This window comes from Carassius carassius, chromosome 26, assembly GCF_963082965.1.
Source record: "Carassius carassius chromosome 26, fCarCar2.1, whole genome shotgun sequence".
Lineage (NCBI taxonomy): Eukaryota > Metazoa > Chordata > Actinopteri > Cypriniformes > Cyprinidae > Carassius > Carassius carassius.
The window spans coordinates 17289115-17307655 of NC_081780.1; the positions used below are offsets into that span (position 1 = coordinate 17289115).

General features: G+C 37.7%; 2 protein-coding genes and 1 long non-coding RNA gene across 5 annotated transcripts in view; 2 read left to right on the plus strand and 1 right to left on the minus strand.

The window, feature by feature from the left end:
- Positions 1–6125, plus strand: part of metap2a (methionyl aminopeptidase 2a) — a 13071-nt gene extending 6946 nt beyond the window's left edge. For both annotated transcript variants that reach the window (XM_059511448.1, XM_059511449.1), the window contains exons 4-11: positions 232–334; positions 1072–1233; positions 1489–1670; positions 2559–2653; positions 2723–2819; positions 2908–3011; positions 4293–4408; positions 5410–6125. In XM_059511448.1, the coding sequence (XP_059367431.1) occupies positions 232–334; positions 1072–1233; positions 1489–1670; positions 2559–2653; positions 2723–2819; positions 2908–3011; positions 4293–4408; positions 5410–5662 (1112 nt within the window). In that variant the 3' untranslated portion in view covers positions 5663–6125. The remainder of the gene's footprint in view (positions 1–231; positions 335–1071; positions 1234–1488; positions 1671–2558; positions 2654–2722; positions 2820–2907; positions 3012–4292; positions 4409–5409) is intronic.
- An 807-nt stretch (positions 6126–6932) lies between these two features.
- LOC132105912 (ubiquitin carboxyl-terminal hydrolase 44) lies at positions 6933–14166 on the minus strand. Of its 2 annotated transcripts, none has more exons than XM_059511445.1 (7): positions 14022–14166; positions 11755–12016; positions 10143–11411; positions 8920–9115; positions 8352–8460; positions 8058–8263; positions 6933–7934 (listed from the first exon to the last, which is right to left on the minus strand). In XM_059511445.1, the coding sequence occupies exons 2-7, from the start codon at positions 11929–11931 to the stop codon at positions 7804–7806; spliced, it is 2088 nt and encodes a 695-aa protein (XP_059367428.1). In that variant the 5' UTR covers positions 11932–12016; positions 14022–14166; the 3' UTR covers positions 6933–7803. The 2 variants fall into 2 exon arrangements, with proteins under 2 accessions (XP_059367428.1, XP_059367430.1); XM_059511447.1 differs by lacking the exon at positions 14022–14166 and adding an exon at positions 13862–13880.
- Positions 14167–15551: 1385 nt separating this feature from the next.
- On the plus strand, positions 15552–18346 carry LOC132105915 (uncharacterized). The gene is made up of 3 exons (XR_009424007.1): positions 15552–15600; positions 17425–17503; positions 17582–18346. It is a non-coding gene; the product is annotated as an uncharacterized LOC132105915 (long non-coding RNA).
- Positions 18347–18541: the final 195 nt, after the last annotated feature.

The following is an 18541-nucleotide window of genomic DNA, read 5'->3' on the forward strand; positions in this document are numbered from 1 at the left end:
AAAAAAAAAAAGCGTTTTCAGCTGGCTAATGCTTTTGTGGACACCAAAACTTAGTCTTACATTGTATGGAAAAGGGCAGCATGAACATTCTGCAAAATATTTCCTTTTCGATTTCCACAGTCCACGGATAAAATTCATTTTGATTCACAACTAAATGAGATCCAGCTATCCCATTAAATGCACTTGATGGAGATGTTGCTTTCACATTGATATCTACCGTCTCTCCTCTAGCCAAAACCCAAACGGACCCTCCATCCATCCCCATCTGTGATCTGTACCCCAGCGGTGTGTTTCCTGTGGGTCAGGAGTGTGAATACCCTCCGTCACAGGATGGGTAAGATATTTAGTCTTTTCTCAATGTGAAAATACTCTTTAACGCCCCGCTCAGGTCACCTTGTACTTTCTACGGCCTGCTCTACCTCATATTACCCTGTGCTCTGTGTAATATTATATCGCTGAGACTACTGACATAGAGGTCACTCATGTTCCCTCATGCCTAAAGTACTCCAAAAATAGTTGTGAACGCTGTGTGTGCGAGGAGCAGCTCATAAACTTAAACTTCCTCACATCATCTTGTCTCTTACTACAGTCCTACAGCAGTCTTCAAAGACATTTATGGCATATGATCTTGACCTGGCTTTTCCTTAACTTTAACCGTAATCATCAGAGGAAGTACAACCAATCAACTATAAATAAAAATTTTTAACCCGACTAGCCAAATGTTAAAATAATGTCTTTTATTAATTTTTGTGTGCATTTTTTCATGTAATTAATATTGTTCTTAATTACATTCACTAGTTTTTATCTTTCATTTAACCATGTTTATTATTATTTATTTTTCTATTTAATAGCCTGGTGCAATATTTAAGAACACATCCACAAAACTGAGCCATTTCATTTTACTCTAGCTAATAAAAAAACCCATATTAGACTTTATAAGACTTTTCCAATCCAAATAATGGCTTGAAAAAACATTTACGGTTCCATTTCTAACAGTGTTTATATGATAAAGGTTATTCTCAAGGTAAATAAATGTACTTGCATCATAAAGTGTTTTTTTGGACCACTCAGGCGTAGCGCCGCTTGGAGAAAAAGCAATGACGAGAAGCAAGCGATGGATAAAGCCAATGAGGAGATGTGGAATGACTTCCGGGAGGCGGCTGAAGCCCATCGTCAGGTGCGCCAATATGTAAGAAGCTGGATCAAACCTGGAATGACTATGATTGACATCTGGTGAGCCCATTATGACTTTGATATCTGTACACCTACAATGTAAAAAACAAAAAAACTAATTGGTCGATAATATACAAAAATATAAAAAACGTAATAAAAAAAACTTCCCCAACCTAAAAATATCAGTTGAAATGATGCTATTCTTAAAAGAAATCAAGCCCAAGTGTCCAAATTTGCCAGTTGTTTTTGATATTAATGACATAGGTCCTAGTGGCCAGCTAGATCATAACACACCCTATTTTCATGTTTTGTTAGTGAGCGTCTGGAGGACTGCAGCAGGAAGCTGATCAAAGAGAACGGTTTGAACGCAGGGTTGGCGTTTCCCACCGGGTGCTCGCTGAATAACTGTGCTGCTCACTACACACCAAACGCTGGAGACCCTACCGTCCTCCAGTACGACGATGTGTGCAAGATTGATTTCGGCACACACATCAACGGTATGGCTATATGGGCTTCCCTTTGATTTAAAAAAGTGGTCTGGCTGAGATACTACTGATAATAATAAAGGGTTAGTTCATCCAAAAATGAAAATTAGCCCATGTTTTACTCACCCTCAAGGCATCCTAGGTGTTTATGACTTTCTTCTTTTAGACTAATCCAATTGGAGTTATATTAAAAACTCCAACAGTTCAACAATCCAAAAGAAGTCAAATAAAGCGGGCGGATCCATAGTAAAACGTGCCTCACACGGTTCCGTGGGGTGGATAAAGGCCTCCTGTAAGTGAATCTATACATTTTTGTATGAAAAATATTTTTTAAATGTATGTAAATAAATATTTAAAATGTTATAAATAGTTTTCCTCACTTCTGCTGACTATCATACGTGCGAGCTGTTCTGTCGGATGGATGCGTAGCGCATGCGCCGGTGATCAGTAACGAACGCAGAAGCGCGACGGAGAGAGAACAGAACAAAATGCCTGTCACAAATTAGAAGAAACAAAACAAGTATTTCTTAAAAAAAAAACTGTCAGGGGAGTTCGATATAGGCCAAGAGGAGACTGGTTTTCCTTTGGTAAAGTAAGGAAACTTTGCTATAGGAGGCCTTTATTCACCCCCGGAGCTGTGGGAGGCACGTTTTATTATGGATGTGCGCACTTTATTTGGCTACTTTTGGACTGTTGAACAAAAACACCCACCTACTCCCATTCTAAAGCTTGGAAGAGCAAGACATTTTTTTAACATAACTCTGATTGGTTTCGTCTAATTAAAAGAAAGTCATATACACCTAGGATGATTTGAGGTAAAACACAGGCTTAGTTTCATTTTTGGGTAAACTAACCCTTCAAGAAGATTTTTATTAAGTAAAAATGTACTGTGTGTTTTAGGCAGGATCATTGACTGTGCCTTCACTGTCACCTTCAATCCAAAGTATGACCGCTTGCTCGAGGCTGTGAGAGATGCTACCAACACAGGCATCAAGGTGAGTGTGTGTGCGACTGACATGACAAAGTTATTGTGTGCGCGGAAATAACTTTTTGTCTTTCCACAGTGTGCAGGTATAGATGTACGTCTTTGCGATGTTGGAGAATCAATACAGGAAGTGATGGAGTCGTACGAGGTTGAAATAGATGGCAAAACGTATCAAGGTATTGATGAAATACATTTTTTTATTACAAATTGTTAATAGTAATTTTAATCCCTTAAGTGCATCTCATTTTGTGTGTATTTCTTCAGTCAAACCTATTCGGAATCTGAATGGACACTCTATTGGTCAGTATCGGATACATGCTGGTAAAACAGTGCCTATAGTGAAGGGAGGAGAAGCCACCAGAATGGAGGTGTGTGTGTGTGTGTGTCAATGTAATTTCATTTTGTGTTGCCTTAAAGGTGTCTGTGTTACTTTGGCTATGTCTGGAATAGCATACTACTACTACTATTTATGCAGTATGTATACTTTGCGCAGTATGCATGGAATTTCACACCTTTCTCTAATCTTGAAGGTTTACATTTCAATTTAGCGTACTAGATTACTCCTCTTGCTATTTCTGCAGTATGGAGTCATACTGCATGGAAAACTGTATCCCATAATGCAATGCACTCAGCTTGACCTTTCACATATTAACTGAATTGACAGGATCACAATTCCTTATACAAAACGTATGCCTAATGTTTCTTGCTTCGTCATATTCATTATGAATCATGAAAGAATGATAGCATGTATTTTTTGGAAACACTTCAGAATAGGGAACACATATTGACTATTAACTAAGAGTTTTCCCCTGCTGCTTATTTATAATTAGTAAGGTAGTTGTTAAGTTTAGGTATTGGGTCGGGTTAAGGGATCTAGAATATGATCATGCAGAATAAGGCATTCATGTGTGCTTTAAGTACTAATAAACAGTCAATACGCTAGAAATATGCATGCTAATAAGCAACTAGTTAATAGTGAGAATTGGACCATAAAATAAGGTGTTACCATATTTTCTATTCAAAATGACAAAATTGAACAAAGTAGAATAGTCTGCACTAGATATTACTGTTGGTTGCTTACCATTTCTGTCGTAAATATTTCAAATATTAAAAGTTTATCTGCTTACCTCTTTACTCACTCTTTCACCATTAAAACTGAAACTTTGTGCTGGAATTCATGTTCAGCTTTTTTAAACAGTAAAGTAATATTAGTAAGTAAAAAATCAGCTGCTATGATCTATCTTGATCATATTGACATTTTTACCACACAGAACAGCAAAAACCTGAAAAAAGCAGCCATTTTTATTTATGACATGAGATCAAGTGACAACAATGTAGTATACTAGTTGAAACTTTTGTTGTTACAATTGTATGTATTTATGCTACTTTACGATATTATTTGTGTACAGTACGATACAAATGATGCGTAGTATCCTACTAGCATATAGTCATTGCTTACTGCAGTGTTAAAAAGCTTATTGCGCAAGTTGTTTTCTTTTCTGTACACATTTTAATTATACTTTCTGAGAAACTCAGACATTTAAATTGTTGAAAGACAAAAATGGTAATATATTACATTCATTTCCATGTTTTTAGAATAACATGTAAATATTTTGACTGCCTCTCTATTAATTTCCATTCACGTCCAGGAGGGAGAGGTGTACGCTATCGAGACGTTCGGCAGCACTGGTAAAGGAGTGGTCCACGATGACATGGACTGCTCACACTACATGAAGAACTTTAATGTTGGACATGTGCCAATCAGGTAAGAGCCAATGATAATCAGCCGCTCCTACATTTACATAAGCACATGTAGCATTTCTGGAAGATCTTGAGATTTGACAATTTATGCATTGAATGCGTCAAAATCATAAGTAATTTTTGTGTTGTTTGTATTTACGCAATTTACATTAATGTTTTTGCCACAATGCAGGTATTTACAGAACCGTTTTAGGTTTAGGAATGAGTTATGCATGATGGATGAATTGTTCGCAAGAACTGAATACATGTACACATTGAATGCAACAATTTATTAAGAATGGTTTTATTAATACTTTACGCGTTGTATGCATTAATGATTTCTACATTAAATGCAAGAATATTTTTAGGTATGGCAAACAATTTATGCATTAAATTAGATAATTTCATATGGGTGGCTTTAGTAATAATTTACGCTTTGTGTGCATTGACACATTTTACATGAATGTATTTAGCATAATGCAGCTATTTACACAACCTTTTTTTTTTTTTTTTTACAAATAACTTGTGTATTATATGTGAGAATAACGCATTGTATTAACTTACGTTTTACTCGTGTTAGATGTATGCATTTAGAACAATGTAGCTATTTACACAACAGTTCTTTGTTTACAAACGATTAATGCATTATATAGGAATGTTTTTTTTACATTTGTGCATTGAATGCAACAATTACATAAGAATCTTTTTAATGTCCACATGGTATGCATTCACACATTTTACATTTATTATTATAATTTTACTATTTACACAATACATTTAGGTTTACGAACAATGTATCCATTAAACACTGCAGTTTACGCAAGAATGCTTTTGGATTTTGCTAACTATTTACACAATGAATGCTGTCATTGCATATGAACAATTTTCTGAATTTAGTAAAATGCAGCAATTTATAATATTCATTTCGGTTTTTAGGTTTAATTAAATAATTATATGAGAATTATTTTTAAACAATTAGCAAAAAACATTTGTTTTCTTTGTATGCTTTTTTTCAATGAACTTCAGGCTGCCCAGGGCAAAGCACTTGCTAAACGTTGTGAACGAGAACTTCGGCACCCTGGCGTTCTGTCGCCGCTGGCTCGATCGTTTGGGTGAAAGCAAGTACCTGATGGCCCTGAAGAACCTGTGTGACCTGGGCATCATTGACCCCTACCCCCCTCTCTGTGACGCCAAGGGCTCGTACACGGCTCAGTTCGAACACACCATCCTGCTCAGACCTACATGCAAGGAAGTCGTGAGCCGCGGAGATGACTACTGATACGTACATATGCATAAACACTCGCACTCCAGTCCTGTGCGAAAACATACACAAACATATAAGTATTCTTAAAAGAATAAACTACTTTAAAACCCGAACTGCTGTTAAGGAAATGGTGCTGTGAACACACAGCTTATACTCAGCATTTAGTAAGGCATGAAAGTACTATGCATGGGTACGATCAGTGCCCGAAGTGATAAAGATAAAGACTTTATACTCATTTGAACTCCATGTGGGGAATAAGAGAATGTAAAGAGTTTGGCTGCTTGCCTTTACACGTCACTGAAGGGCTTTTGCGAGAAAAACAAAATCATCAGGAAATATGTAATGCGCACAGCTTTTACGTTTTTTTTTTTTTTTGGTATTTGTATAATATCAAATGGCTGTCTCATATAGTACCTATTACATTTTGAACTCCCTGAATTATTTTTTAAAAATAGAATAAATTGTACAATACTTCAAAGTGTTTGTAGTTCTTTACAGGTTAAATCTTTCGTTGAAGGCTATGGCATGAATATTATTCCTGACATTAGCATTCAGAGTACAAACTTTGAAACTGAAATCATGTCCAAATAGTAGCTCATATAATGAGGAATCTCTGTTCAAAATAAGATTTGTAATTAGAATTATGTAAAGGTTATGACTAATTTCTGAACTGTATGTGCAATTTATGTGAGAATGATGCATAATGGTTTCATTCATTTATGCATTGTATAAATGTACACATTTAGCCTGATACAGCTATTTGCATAACATTTTTAGATTTTCTAAAGGAATTTTATGCATTGGTGTTATTACACAGGTATGGTTTTATGAAATTATTCCAATGTAGCCATTTAGTAATTTTAGGTTTGTTAACTATTTTGGCATTGAATGAGACAATTACATAAGAATGATTTTATTAATAATTTATGCCTTGTACTCATTTACACATGGCACGATGCAGCTGTACAGTAGTTTAACTCATTATATGCTGCAATTTGTGCAAGAATGTTTTTAGGTTTTGCAAACAAATTACGCATTTTTATACATTTTAGTATAATGCAACAATTTACACAACAGTTTTAGGTTTTATGAATGATTTACACGTGACAATTGTGAAAGAATGGTTCATAAAGAATTAGCATTTTGCTCGTTTTATGAAAAAATCTTTGTTTCCAATAGTTTAAAAGAATTGTAAAATATTAAGAGACATGCACATTTCATAGAAACATAATTTCACCAAAGTTTCAAGACAATCTTTAAAACACTAAAGAAAATGGGTGACAAGTTGTTTAGAAAAATGCAAAAATATTCTCCTTTTATTGAGGTAAATTTCTCTATGAAGTGAGGTAACAATTTGCATAGTTTTACATCTATACCTGCTCAAAAGCGGAGGAGGAAAATGGATTTGAACAACAAACAAGATGTGGAAATGCCGTAAGATATTTGAGCGTGTGTGTGTGTGTAGCGCAAACATCCAACAAATTGTACAGACTACAGAGAGCAGACATTAACGCCACACACAGACAGGGGGGAAAATATAATGGCATCCATTGTCTTTTGCTGGTGAAAAAGTCTTTTACATTTTCCTGTAAAATGGAAAAAAAGAAATCTCTACCCAAATACCAGGTATAAACCTACATTCTGAGAAGGTGACAGAAAAAATCCTGAATCGAGTCTTGTTTAAAAGTCTCAACATCTTTAAACTGATTTGACTTGGCAGGGCACTTTAAAAAAAAATATATGGTTCAAGACATTAAAACACTTGTGATATGAAGAGAAAAAAACATTTGTTTCTTACACCTTCTTTCATACTGACCCTAAAAACATTTCAGGCTCGATACACATTCACAACTCGACTTTGGTTTTTGGACAACAATCAGGAATACATAGACACCCATGACAGTGGCATTAATGCTGCCGACTTGGACCAATTTCACTCCCTTCGTTCACGCACACAAATGAATGCTACAATCACTGCAAGAATGACTCCTACCGAAATCTGTCAGTTGTAAAACTGTAAGGCATAAGTGTGCGTGACAAAAGCATACTTACCACATTTGCTGTACACTAGAAAAAGGAGCTAACCGTCTTAAAACTGTATTAACACAATGTACAAAACAAACAGTCTCTGTGGGGTTCATGGGGTACTCAGAAGGTCAGAGGTCACTGGCTTTGCTTTTGTCCTGAGAGTTTCTCTGTGTGTAGAAGAGAATGTAGGCCTGGGCCTTACACACTTCCTCCACGGCACACACACTCAGTTTGGAGTCGTTACAGTGCACCCAGAACCCTAAAAAGAAAAAGGATAAGTTGGTTTATGATACTCATGCCCTCTTTTGGTATCCTGCAAAAGTACAACAGATTGACAGAGTAGGCTATTCAGTAGTGGCAGAAGAAAAGAATCATGTTTTACCTCCTTCTGTATTATAGCAAAAGGCAGTGTAATGGCCAGAGCCAAATCCCTTCCCATGATGCATGACGACGGCAGAGAGTTGGTAGAGGAAGTGTTGAGGGTGGGGGACGTTACTGGGGTCTTTGCAGCAGTAGGGTTCCATGTTTAGCTCCTGCTCAAACTGAACGTGAACGCCAATCTTCTCCCTGTGGTTTCGCCCAGACCACCTAAACATACACACGCACGCATTAACATCCGACCGATAACAGCAAGCTCAAAGCTGGGAAAGTAGTTCATGTTTATGTAAACAAGTACCTGAAGCGTTTGAGGTGCAGCCTGAGAACATGAGGCAGTTTGTGAACCATTAGCTGTTTTTGAGCTTCAGTCAAGACCACCTGCTTTGAACAGAACCGCCGTAGTTTGCCTTAAAAAGACAACAAAAAAAACACCTGCATTAAAGCATTTTGATGAGTGGGATTAACTCCTCAGAAGGAGCTTTAAACCTTTGAGGTGAAACTTAAAAGTAAGGTGTGTTCTTTCGATACTGTAGTACTTTCTTTGATCCCAGTTTAATATTTAGATGACTAAGTTAGCCATTAAAATGTTGATATCCTGAAGAGTGTAAACACGGTGAGGCTTTCAAAATATTGCTCTCTTTGTTTGAGCAACTCAACAACAACTTCAGATTTGGCCATTGATGTGAGTTTAGGTGTTATCTGTGTGACTGGTCAATCAAAAGACAGACTCTGGGTGGTAACTGTGTAACAATCCCCTTTACTAGGCACTACCTTTGAGTGCCATGATATCCCCTTCAAATTGCAACTTATTTACTATCCCAAACATTTCATTAAAGTAGCATTGCATGCTAGTGTTTCCAACTCACTGTTGCAGTGGTCGCAAGCATAAATTGCGCCCTCCAAAGCTTCGGTTTCTGTAAACTTGGCCAGCATCTCCGTCAGCCCGCACGAAACCTGTGCAGCATCCTTACTGTTGCTGTGGTAACGTTCCGGGAATTCCAAAGAAAGATCCCAGAAGGGCTCTATTGTGTTTGAGCGGTGATCGCACGCTAAACACCTCACCTAACAGAAAAGAGAAAAATACCTAGCAAAATTGTATCTGATATATGCGAAAAAGTGATTAAGGACACTCTATTCAAGTGTGTGAATGCAAATTAAATTAAACTGAAGCATCTGAAATTCGTCAGAAAGCTAGCACATGTGGCTTTCTCAATTTTAGCGTAAAGGCGTTGTAGTACCCCACTACAGCACCCTTATTGGCAACTCTGAGAATGCAACACCCAGTGTACACTGTGTTCTGCTATAAGTTTTTTTGGCCCTGTCCCAAATGCTACCCTAATCCCTTGCTGTCCTTCATAATTTCACATAGACGTTTGGGTCGTCATCATTTATGTGCACTTTTGCCAAGCGTTTACTAACATGGGCTCCACAAAAGTGCACATCAATGGCCTATAGCAGCTTCAAATAGAGGCACTTCTGAGCACCCTTCTGAAAACTAGAAATGTCAAATGGGACACACTATGGAAGGTGTTTCAAACTCAGTCCCTGGAGGGCCGCAGCCCTGCAAAGTTTAGTTCCAACCCTGCTCCAACACACAAACCATGTATTTTTATAATAAGCCTGAAGGATGTGATGAGCTGGATCAGGTGCGTTTAATTGGGGTTGGAGCTAAACTCTGCAGGGCTGTGGCTCTCCAGGAATTGAGTTTGAAACTCGGTGAGGAGAGTTTAGCTCTGCACTCTGAACTCTGCAGAACTTTGGCCCTTCAGTAGCAAAGGTGGACACCCTGCCCTACGGTTTTGTGGACAGGTACATAGGTACACCATTTGTGACAGGGCCTTTCAGGTGAACTACTGACAAGTGGGAACAACAGATTGAAGTTCACGCTGACAATTGAATCTAACTCCATCACTCCCCTGAGTACGGAGGTTTGTTATCACGTCAATGCAAGAACATATGTCATATGAACAACAAGACTGCACACTTGCAATCCATTGGCCAGGTCTGTGTACTTTTTGTAGAGTTTGTTGCTGGCCTAATGTTTACATGTTAATCAGCTTACGTCATAGTATGTGTGTGCAAACTCTACCTGACTTAGGAGCTGGCCATGAAAGATGGTGTTGACCACACTTAGGACTTGTTTGATAAGCCGTCTCTGATTGGCCGGAACAGTGGCAGGTGTCAGCGTTCTGGTCCGTTCCAGCTCATGCTGTACTTTATCTAAGAGTTCGCAAAGAAATTCCTGTGCGTCCTGCTGTGCATAACCCCGGAACGCCGGGATCAGCTGCCACACGGAGTGCAACATTGCAAACGGAGACACCAGAGCCCACTTGCCTGACCACATCACCTGAAACAGTGTGTGTAACTCGTGACAAAGCGAGATGTGTTTGGAGCTGGGCTCCTTAGGTTGTATGAGCTCCATGTTGCGCGAACGGGAGGCCCCTCCGCTGAGCCCTGACCCCTGGTTGGAGCCTTTTTGCTGGAGCACGCGCTGAGTAGAGAGTCCTAACTTGCGGCTGACCGCAGAGGCTAGCAGCTCTAGTGCTTGGTTCAGATCTAGCCTCAAAAAGCACTCCCGGAATACATGCAAGTGACTCAGAACCTGCAATATCGAGTTCATGTAGCAAGTATTTCCAAGGTTGCGCAAACCCGTCACTCCTGGAGTTACGGTGGGTCGCCGTTTGACAGGCGAATCGCCTGTTTTAGGAGGTGGGGCCCGAGGCCGTTTAGCCTTGGGTTGTGGACGGGGCCTCTGCTGAGGCTTTCTCTCTCTAGGAGTTCGTGGAGTAGGGGTGGAGACTCGAGCAGGAGCAGACCTACGCCTCACAGATTTGGTGCTTTTGGTTGACACTGCCGTGGCATCCGTAGAAGCTGCCTTTAGGCTCTGTCGACGAATGCGATGGCTCTTCCTCGGAGGTGCACTTTCCAGCTCCTCCTTGAGCTGCCGTTTGAGTTGCCGCCTTCTTTCCCGTGCCTCCCGCTTCCTCTCGTCCTCTTCCTCCTGCTGCCGCTCCTCCTCCAATCGCTTCTTCCCCCGTTCTGTTTGGGCAAACCACAAGCGGAACACACGGCCAATCAGGGCACGACGGCGGTGCCACAGCGCTGTGAACATACGGTCTTCGTCACGCAACTGCAGCTCCTGCGTGCTGGTCGACAATTGATCACCTGCGACCGAAGACGAGCGCAAGGTGCGGCCACTGCGTGTGGTGACTTCATAGCACTGGCTCTTGATGGCACTTAGCGTGCTACGCAGCAGCTTCAAGTCACCCGTCGCATTATCATTCAGCACGTAGTCATCGCATAAGTAGCAGTATACATACAATTCATTCACCTCCAGGGCCAGAGGGTGGTGCTGCTCCTATAGACAAATAAACTTTAATATGAATATAACATCAAAGAAACAGTATTATAAAATCAGACGTAATCTAACAATAGGTTTGCCATTTTTTATAGATATTAACACGTTTATATCTACATTTACATTTAATCAGTTAGCACAGCAGACACTTTTATCCAAAGAGACTTACAAATGAGGGAAATAGAAGCAAACAAAACCAACAAAAGAGCAACAATATGTAAGTGTTGTGACAGGGTCCCAGTTAGTCGAAAACAGCACCCAATTTTTTGGCATAAATTGTATGTATTAAAGGACTTTAAACAATATATCAATTACTTGTACGTGACTCATCATTTAATCATACCTTAAAGTGCTGAAGCGCATGTTCTTCTATGTAGCGTCCACACGCTACATGCGAACAGCTGAGACATGCCCACACCGACTCGGTGGTGTTGCAGTCCACACAGTGCCATTTCTGCGGGTTCAGGATCGAGTGGTCCTGCGCGAGCCTTAAGCGACCCACGTGCTTACACCTGTCCATCACAGTCAGTCACCGCCCTCTTCACATCACCATTGTGACGGCAGCCAGCAGTGAAACCAGCTCCTCCCAAGGCATGATGGGTAATCTGCAGAAGGCAAAAAATGGATCGGATGAAAATAGAGGTGGGCTTTTTTTGTAGAAGTAGGCCTATCCTTCATTCGTGACGTTACTTCTAGTCATAAATATTTAATACAAGTACAGAATCATTCAAAAGTTCAAGGTTCATGAAGACATTTTCTTTTTTAAAGTGACAGTAAAGATTTGATAAAGAATTATATAATTGCTGTTATTTTTAACTTTCTATTCATCAATCATCAAAGAAATAACACTGCAAAACAAATCACTGCTGTTTTCACATGCAAATCAGCACAATAGAGAGATTTCTGAAAGATCATGTGACACTGAAGACTGGAGCAATGATGAAAAATCAGCATTGCATCACAGGAAAAAAAAAATAGGTAACACTTAAAATCAGTTAAAATATAAACCAGTTCTTTTAAATTGTAATAATATTTCTCTCTCTCTCTCTCTCTCTCTCTATATATATATATATATATATATGGTTTTTATTAAATGAATGCAACCTTGGTGACCATAAGACATAAACATCAATAAAACATTAGAAAATCTTAATGTCCACAGACTTTTGAATGGAAGTGTATGTGTCACTGTTTAAAGTGTCTTCTGTGTTTTGTGAAGCAGTGATCCCATATCAAAGGAAACCTTAGATACACACAGTGTACATGAGGTTATATTAAGACAGCAGTTTAACAGAGCCATCATAAAACTATTGCACAAGAACACGGTTGAGCCGATACTACAGGAGGAAGAATCTATTCCCGCCATCTCACACACACAAACGCACACAGAGTGATCAAAGAGAAACTAACAATCTCTGTATTTCACCAACACAGTAATACCACGGTAAACTGAAGTACACATTACTGAGCGAGCGCTATATTCAGGTACTCCAAAGTAATTCAAAGAATACCATGGTATGTCATGTCCCCAAAAAAATGTAATAATAAAAACTTTTACATTGATACACTATAAACCACTACATTTAATAACTACCACAATTATGTTGTGTACGAAGATATTTATTTACACAGTAGTACTAACTATACTACCTTTGATGGTACTTTTGTATGTACACACATGCATATATATATATATATATATATACACACACAATACAAAGGTAATAAAGGCCAAATAGAATTAGTGTAGTTTTCTGATATACATCACAACACTGAATCTTCACCATAGTCAAATAACATGGTATTTATGTGTCACTCTAAACATATTTACCACAGTATTTCCATGGCATACCATGTTTTTAGACATGTACCTCGGTGCTGTGTTTGATAGTATCATGCTGCTTTAAAGTATAAGTGTAATCTAAACTAAAGCATGAATCTCAAGCCATCAGAGAGTATTTATCTCAGTATTTAAACAACCCGGCTTAAGCAAATATGTCCCTTGGCTTCACGGACGCCTTATTATCTGTGTCACTACTAAAATAACAGCTCGCTTTCTCTGGGCCCCACATGTGTTAAACAAAAACAAACCAGTAGTCAACCTAGAAACACATCTTTGTAGACACTAGTCTTGTTCAGAAGGTTAAACATGCGTACAGCGCATTGTTATTCTGTCTAAAGTTATAAGCGCACAGCCAGTGCTGGTATTTATCGCTATGGTTTTACTCGAAGTTTGCCCTGGGATTGTGATTTAACGAGGATGGACAAACATCATGATCTCATTTAACTAGTTAAAACTATCAGTTTGACTTTGAAGGTGTTTAGGCGCGAGAATGGCGAATGATGCTCGGCGCTAACCACTTCCTTCATCTCCCTAACGGTGGTTTCAAAGAGCTAACCAGCTCCGCTTGTTTAGTGTCTCTAATCGGCAAGTTATAGAGGAAAGTTACCTAGCGCACGGGATGCTAGTGCGCTAATGCTAAAATCACACAGCAGTGAAGCGAGGCGGAGGTCCTGGGCGTCTGAAACAAACCGATTGTGTTTTATTTCCACCGCTGGTGTGCACACGATATGATCGGAGCTGTTTGAGATCGGTGATATTTCACTAACCTGATTTGTCGCCGAGCACTGGTTACTCCTGCGGCACAGCAGCGCGCGCCATCTTGTCCGCACTTGTCGCGTGGAGTGTCCCTGCGTGACGTCACGCCTGAGAGGACCAGACCGCTCAAAACCATAGACTGTAACGTCTATGCTCAAAACAAAAGAGTCACTTCAACACCCCTCGCTTTTACTGTCTTTATAAATAAATACATCTCGAGACGCTCGGTGGCGAAACACGTGAATGCTGTGAACCAGTTTAAACAGTGACTAATGTTTACGTGTCCATCTCTCTCTCAGTCCTTGTGTTGAAATGAATGTGCATTCAAATTAATAAAAATTACAGGTATAATGGTGTTTTTTGTAAAAAGAACTTACTTATATTCCTCATATGTCACTAGAAAAGAGCATATGAATGCATTCGGAAATGGAAATGTGACCCTGGAACACAAAACCAGTCATAAGGGTCTATTTTTCGAAATTGAGGTAAATAAATAAGCTTTCCATTGATGTAAATTTGTTAGGATCGGACAATACTTGACCAAGATACAACTGTTTGAAAATCTGCATTCTGAGGGACCGAAAAATAAATAAATAAATAAAACATAAAAAAAAAATCGCATTTAAAATTGTCCAAATAAAGTTCTTAGCAATGAATATTACTAATCATATATTAAGTTTTCATTTATTTAAGGTAGGAAATTTACTAAATCTTCATGTAACACGATCTTTACTTAATATCCTCATGATTTTTGGCATACAAGAAAAAATTATTATTTTATTTATTTATTTTAATTGATTATGTTCCAGTGATTATGACATTAGCATGTGAATTATTAATTTATTTACATTTAAATGTTACGCCTAATACGCCGAGTGTGTGACGCCATTTCCGGTGCTGCGATGGCGCTGGATTTGACTCCTTGATTTGACCATAGACAGCAAAAGAAAAAAAGAACATGTTGACATGGAAATTAAATTGTCAAAATCAGAAGGGAAGAGTCTAGTGTGGAAAAAGATAATGGAAATATGGCAACATCAATGGGATCATGAAAGTAAAGGAAGACAACTATACATGATTCAAAATAAAGTAGGCAGTATAAGAGAGATGTCAAATAGAAGGACAGAACAAGTGGTAATAACAAGACTTAGGATTGGGCATTGTAAGTTAAGTGGAACTCTTCATATGTTAGGAAAACATCCCACAGGCCAATGCGATGAATGCCAAGAGGAAGAAACAGTTAGTCACATTTTTATGTCATGCAGGAAATTTATAAAAGAAAGACAAGAGTTGAAATATAGCTTACAAGAAATTGGTATAGGACAGTACAATTTAAAAAGTATATTAGGATGTGGAAAGAGTGAGCAAGGAAAGAAATATTTGTTTTATTTTTTAAAGAGGACTGGACTGGAAAAAAGAATATAATAAAAAAGTGACATGATAATAGACAACAGATGGCAGTAATGTAACATATTGGATACCAACTGCCTTAAAAACCCAAGGAAGAAGAAGAAGAAGTAGACAGCAAAAGGATTTGACTCCGTGAACTGAACAGTTAGAGCTGTTTCAGAGAGAAACAACAACTGTCAGGTACAAACACAAACACACGGTTTACATGACGATGCGCGGTCGTTTACACACATTTCATTTTGTTAGTTATCTGTATGCTTCCGCTAGTTTAATAACGATCTGGTTACACCAAATGAGTCAAGATCTTTATCAGGAGAGCTAACGTTAGGTTAGTTAACGTAAACAATTTTACTGTGCCTTTCATTGTGTTTATTATGTTTTACTTGTGTGTATGGGTGTGGGTGCTCCTTCAATATATCGGGTTAAATTACAAATTTTAGACTGATTTCCTTGAATGTAAATGAGCCGAATCTTATGGTGAAATAGTTTACGAGTTAAATCTTTATTAGTAATACAAATATTTTGCACATTAGGAATAGACTTTATAAGACTGTCTAAATTCCAGCTCATTTTTTATTGTCTTCTGTGTTTGGAGACGCGAAATAGCATAAAACGTGAAGAATATTGGATACACGTGCATTAATAATAAGTAAAAAAAAAAAAAGATATATATCGATTAATCGCATCCATAATAAAAATATTTTGTTTACATAATATATGTGTGTATATTTATCATGTGTATAAATAAATACACACACATGCACGTATATATTTAAGAAAAATATGTTATGTTTATATATTAAATATATTTATATATAATATAAATTACATGAATATAAATATATACAGGTAAATATTCTCTAAATATATACTGTATGTGTGTGTCTTTATATATACATAATAAATATACACAGTACACACATTTAACATAAACAATTTATTTTATTTTGGATACAATCAATTACGATTAACCGTTGCCCAGCATTATATACACACACACACACACACACACATATATATATATATATATATATATATATACAGTACAGACCAAAAGTTTGGACACACCTTCTCATTCAAAGAGTTTTCTTTATTTTCATGACTATGATGGTTTAGGGGTGAGCTGGACTGCAGACAGAAGGCAAAAGGGCCAACAAGTGCTAAGCATCTCTCGGGGAACTCCTTCAAGACTGTTGGAAGACCATTTCAGGTGACTACCTCTTGAAGCTCATCAAGAGAATGCCAAGAGTGTGCAAAGCAGTAATCAAAGCAAAAGGTAGCTACTTTGAAGAACCTAGAATATGACATATTTTCAGTTGTTTCACACTTTTTTGTTATGTATATAATTCCACATGTGTCAATTCATAGTTTGGATGCCTTCAGTGTGAATCTACAATTTTCATAGTCATGAAAATAAAGAAAACTTTGAATGAGTAGTGGTGCTTAATATTTCAGTGGAAGCCATAAATACTTTTTTTTTTATAAATGTACCATTCAAAAGAACAGCAATTAATTCAAAATAGAAAGTTCCTTGTGACTATGGAAGCCTTTTCTGTCACTTTTCACCAATTTGATGCATCCTTTCTGAAAAAAAAGTACAATCTGTTTAAAAAAGAAATTTGTTGTTCTGACCCCAATCTTTGAAACTGTGGTGTAAATGTTTCTAATAACCTTAAATAAAATCCACAGCCTAAATGTTCACTTAAAATGTAGGGAGTTTATCCAATAAAAAAAAAAAATAGGAAAACTGTGATGTATGAATGTAAATGAACAGGATCTTTATGTTTGTGTTCAAACAGCTTGAGAACCGGGCTTTGGTTAGTAAGACGTCCGAAGGCTGTGATCCAGAGTAAAGAAAGGACTCGTTTCCAGTGTGAACAATTGCTGCTGTTCCTCACGGATAATCACACACAACTCAGGTTACAACCTTTTTACCTAAACATTGTCTCTTAGAATTCTGTGTGATTCACACAACATTTCATCCTTTATCTTCCCTACATCTAGACCCCATTATCACTGATAGAGGCTGTGAGGAAGACACTACGATCCTTGCAGCAAGGGAAGGATCTAGATAATGTAGCACGTAAGTCCGTTTCCAATCTCACTGTAAAACTGATTTCCACTTTGATTCGATTTAACGGTTCCTTTCATATCTTTGCAGTGTTCACATTCTGCAAGCAGGTGTCGTTCCAGCAGTATGAGGATGACAAAGATAAAGCCACTCTCTACAGTTTGAAGCAGTTAATGCATCAGATCGCTCACAGCGACGGTCTGTCCGTCAAACAGAAGAGACGACTGGCCAAACACTTCCAGAGACATCACCCAGGGACCTTCCTCCAGCACTTCTTTTCTTCATTCTAGAAACACTGCATACAAATGATCTGTTAGTCCATGAATTTGCAAGTAGACTCTGATTTGTACAAGCTTTATAAGCAGGACTGTTGTTAGAAATATGTATATAATGAAGAAACTGCTAATCACTACTGTACACTATTTCATCTGGTGAGTTTCAAGAGTGTGTTTTATGAACATTTCCGTGTAGAATTACTTGAATTGTGTGAAATGCTCAGTTTTTTTAAGCTATTAGAAATAGTTGTAGTTGCACTTGAAATCGAGATATAGATACCTATGACTTAAAGGTAAAGATTTGAGTTATCACTTATTTACTTTATTCTTGCAATGATTGCGAGCACAGATGATTTGAATTAATGTTGACCTCGTATATTACTGTTCTCTGCATAAGTCTCAACTTCTGGTTTTGACTGTCAAATCATAAATGCACTGGATTCATTGTGGTGTTACATATTGATGGTATTTATTAATAAGTAATTGAACAGAAGGTGAAAGGCATACCTTACAAATTATTGTAATTGCATTAAAATAGTTTTTTTTATATGCACTTACATTTTCTGATATTTAAACTTATTAAAATGCATTCGGAACTCCCATTCTGACTCTTATTTACTAAAAAAAAAGCGTTTAATATTTATATGAAATATACAAAGTGATCAGGTTTTAATAATATCCAGTGGGTTTTCATTAGAAAAGAGGAATATAATAGCAAATAATAGCTTAATTATTATTAAGAAACTGTATCAGGCGTCCAAAATGAAATTAAATA

Excerpts from the sequence above, each read along its gene's own strand:
- LOC132105912 (XM_059511445.1), bottom strand. The coding sequence starts at position 11,931 with ATGGACAGGTGTAAGCACGTGGGTCGCTTAAGGCTCGCGCAGGACCAC. Across the intron at positions 8,264-8,351 it reads CTGCACCTCAAACGCTTCAG|GTGGTCTGGGCGAAACCACA; the intron begins GTACTTGTTTAC and ends GTGTATGTTTAG. Across the intron at positions 7,935-8,057 it reads TTGCTATAATACAGAAGGAG|GGTTCTGGGTGCACTGTAAC; the intron begins GTAAAACATGAT and ends TTTTCTTTTTAG.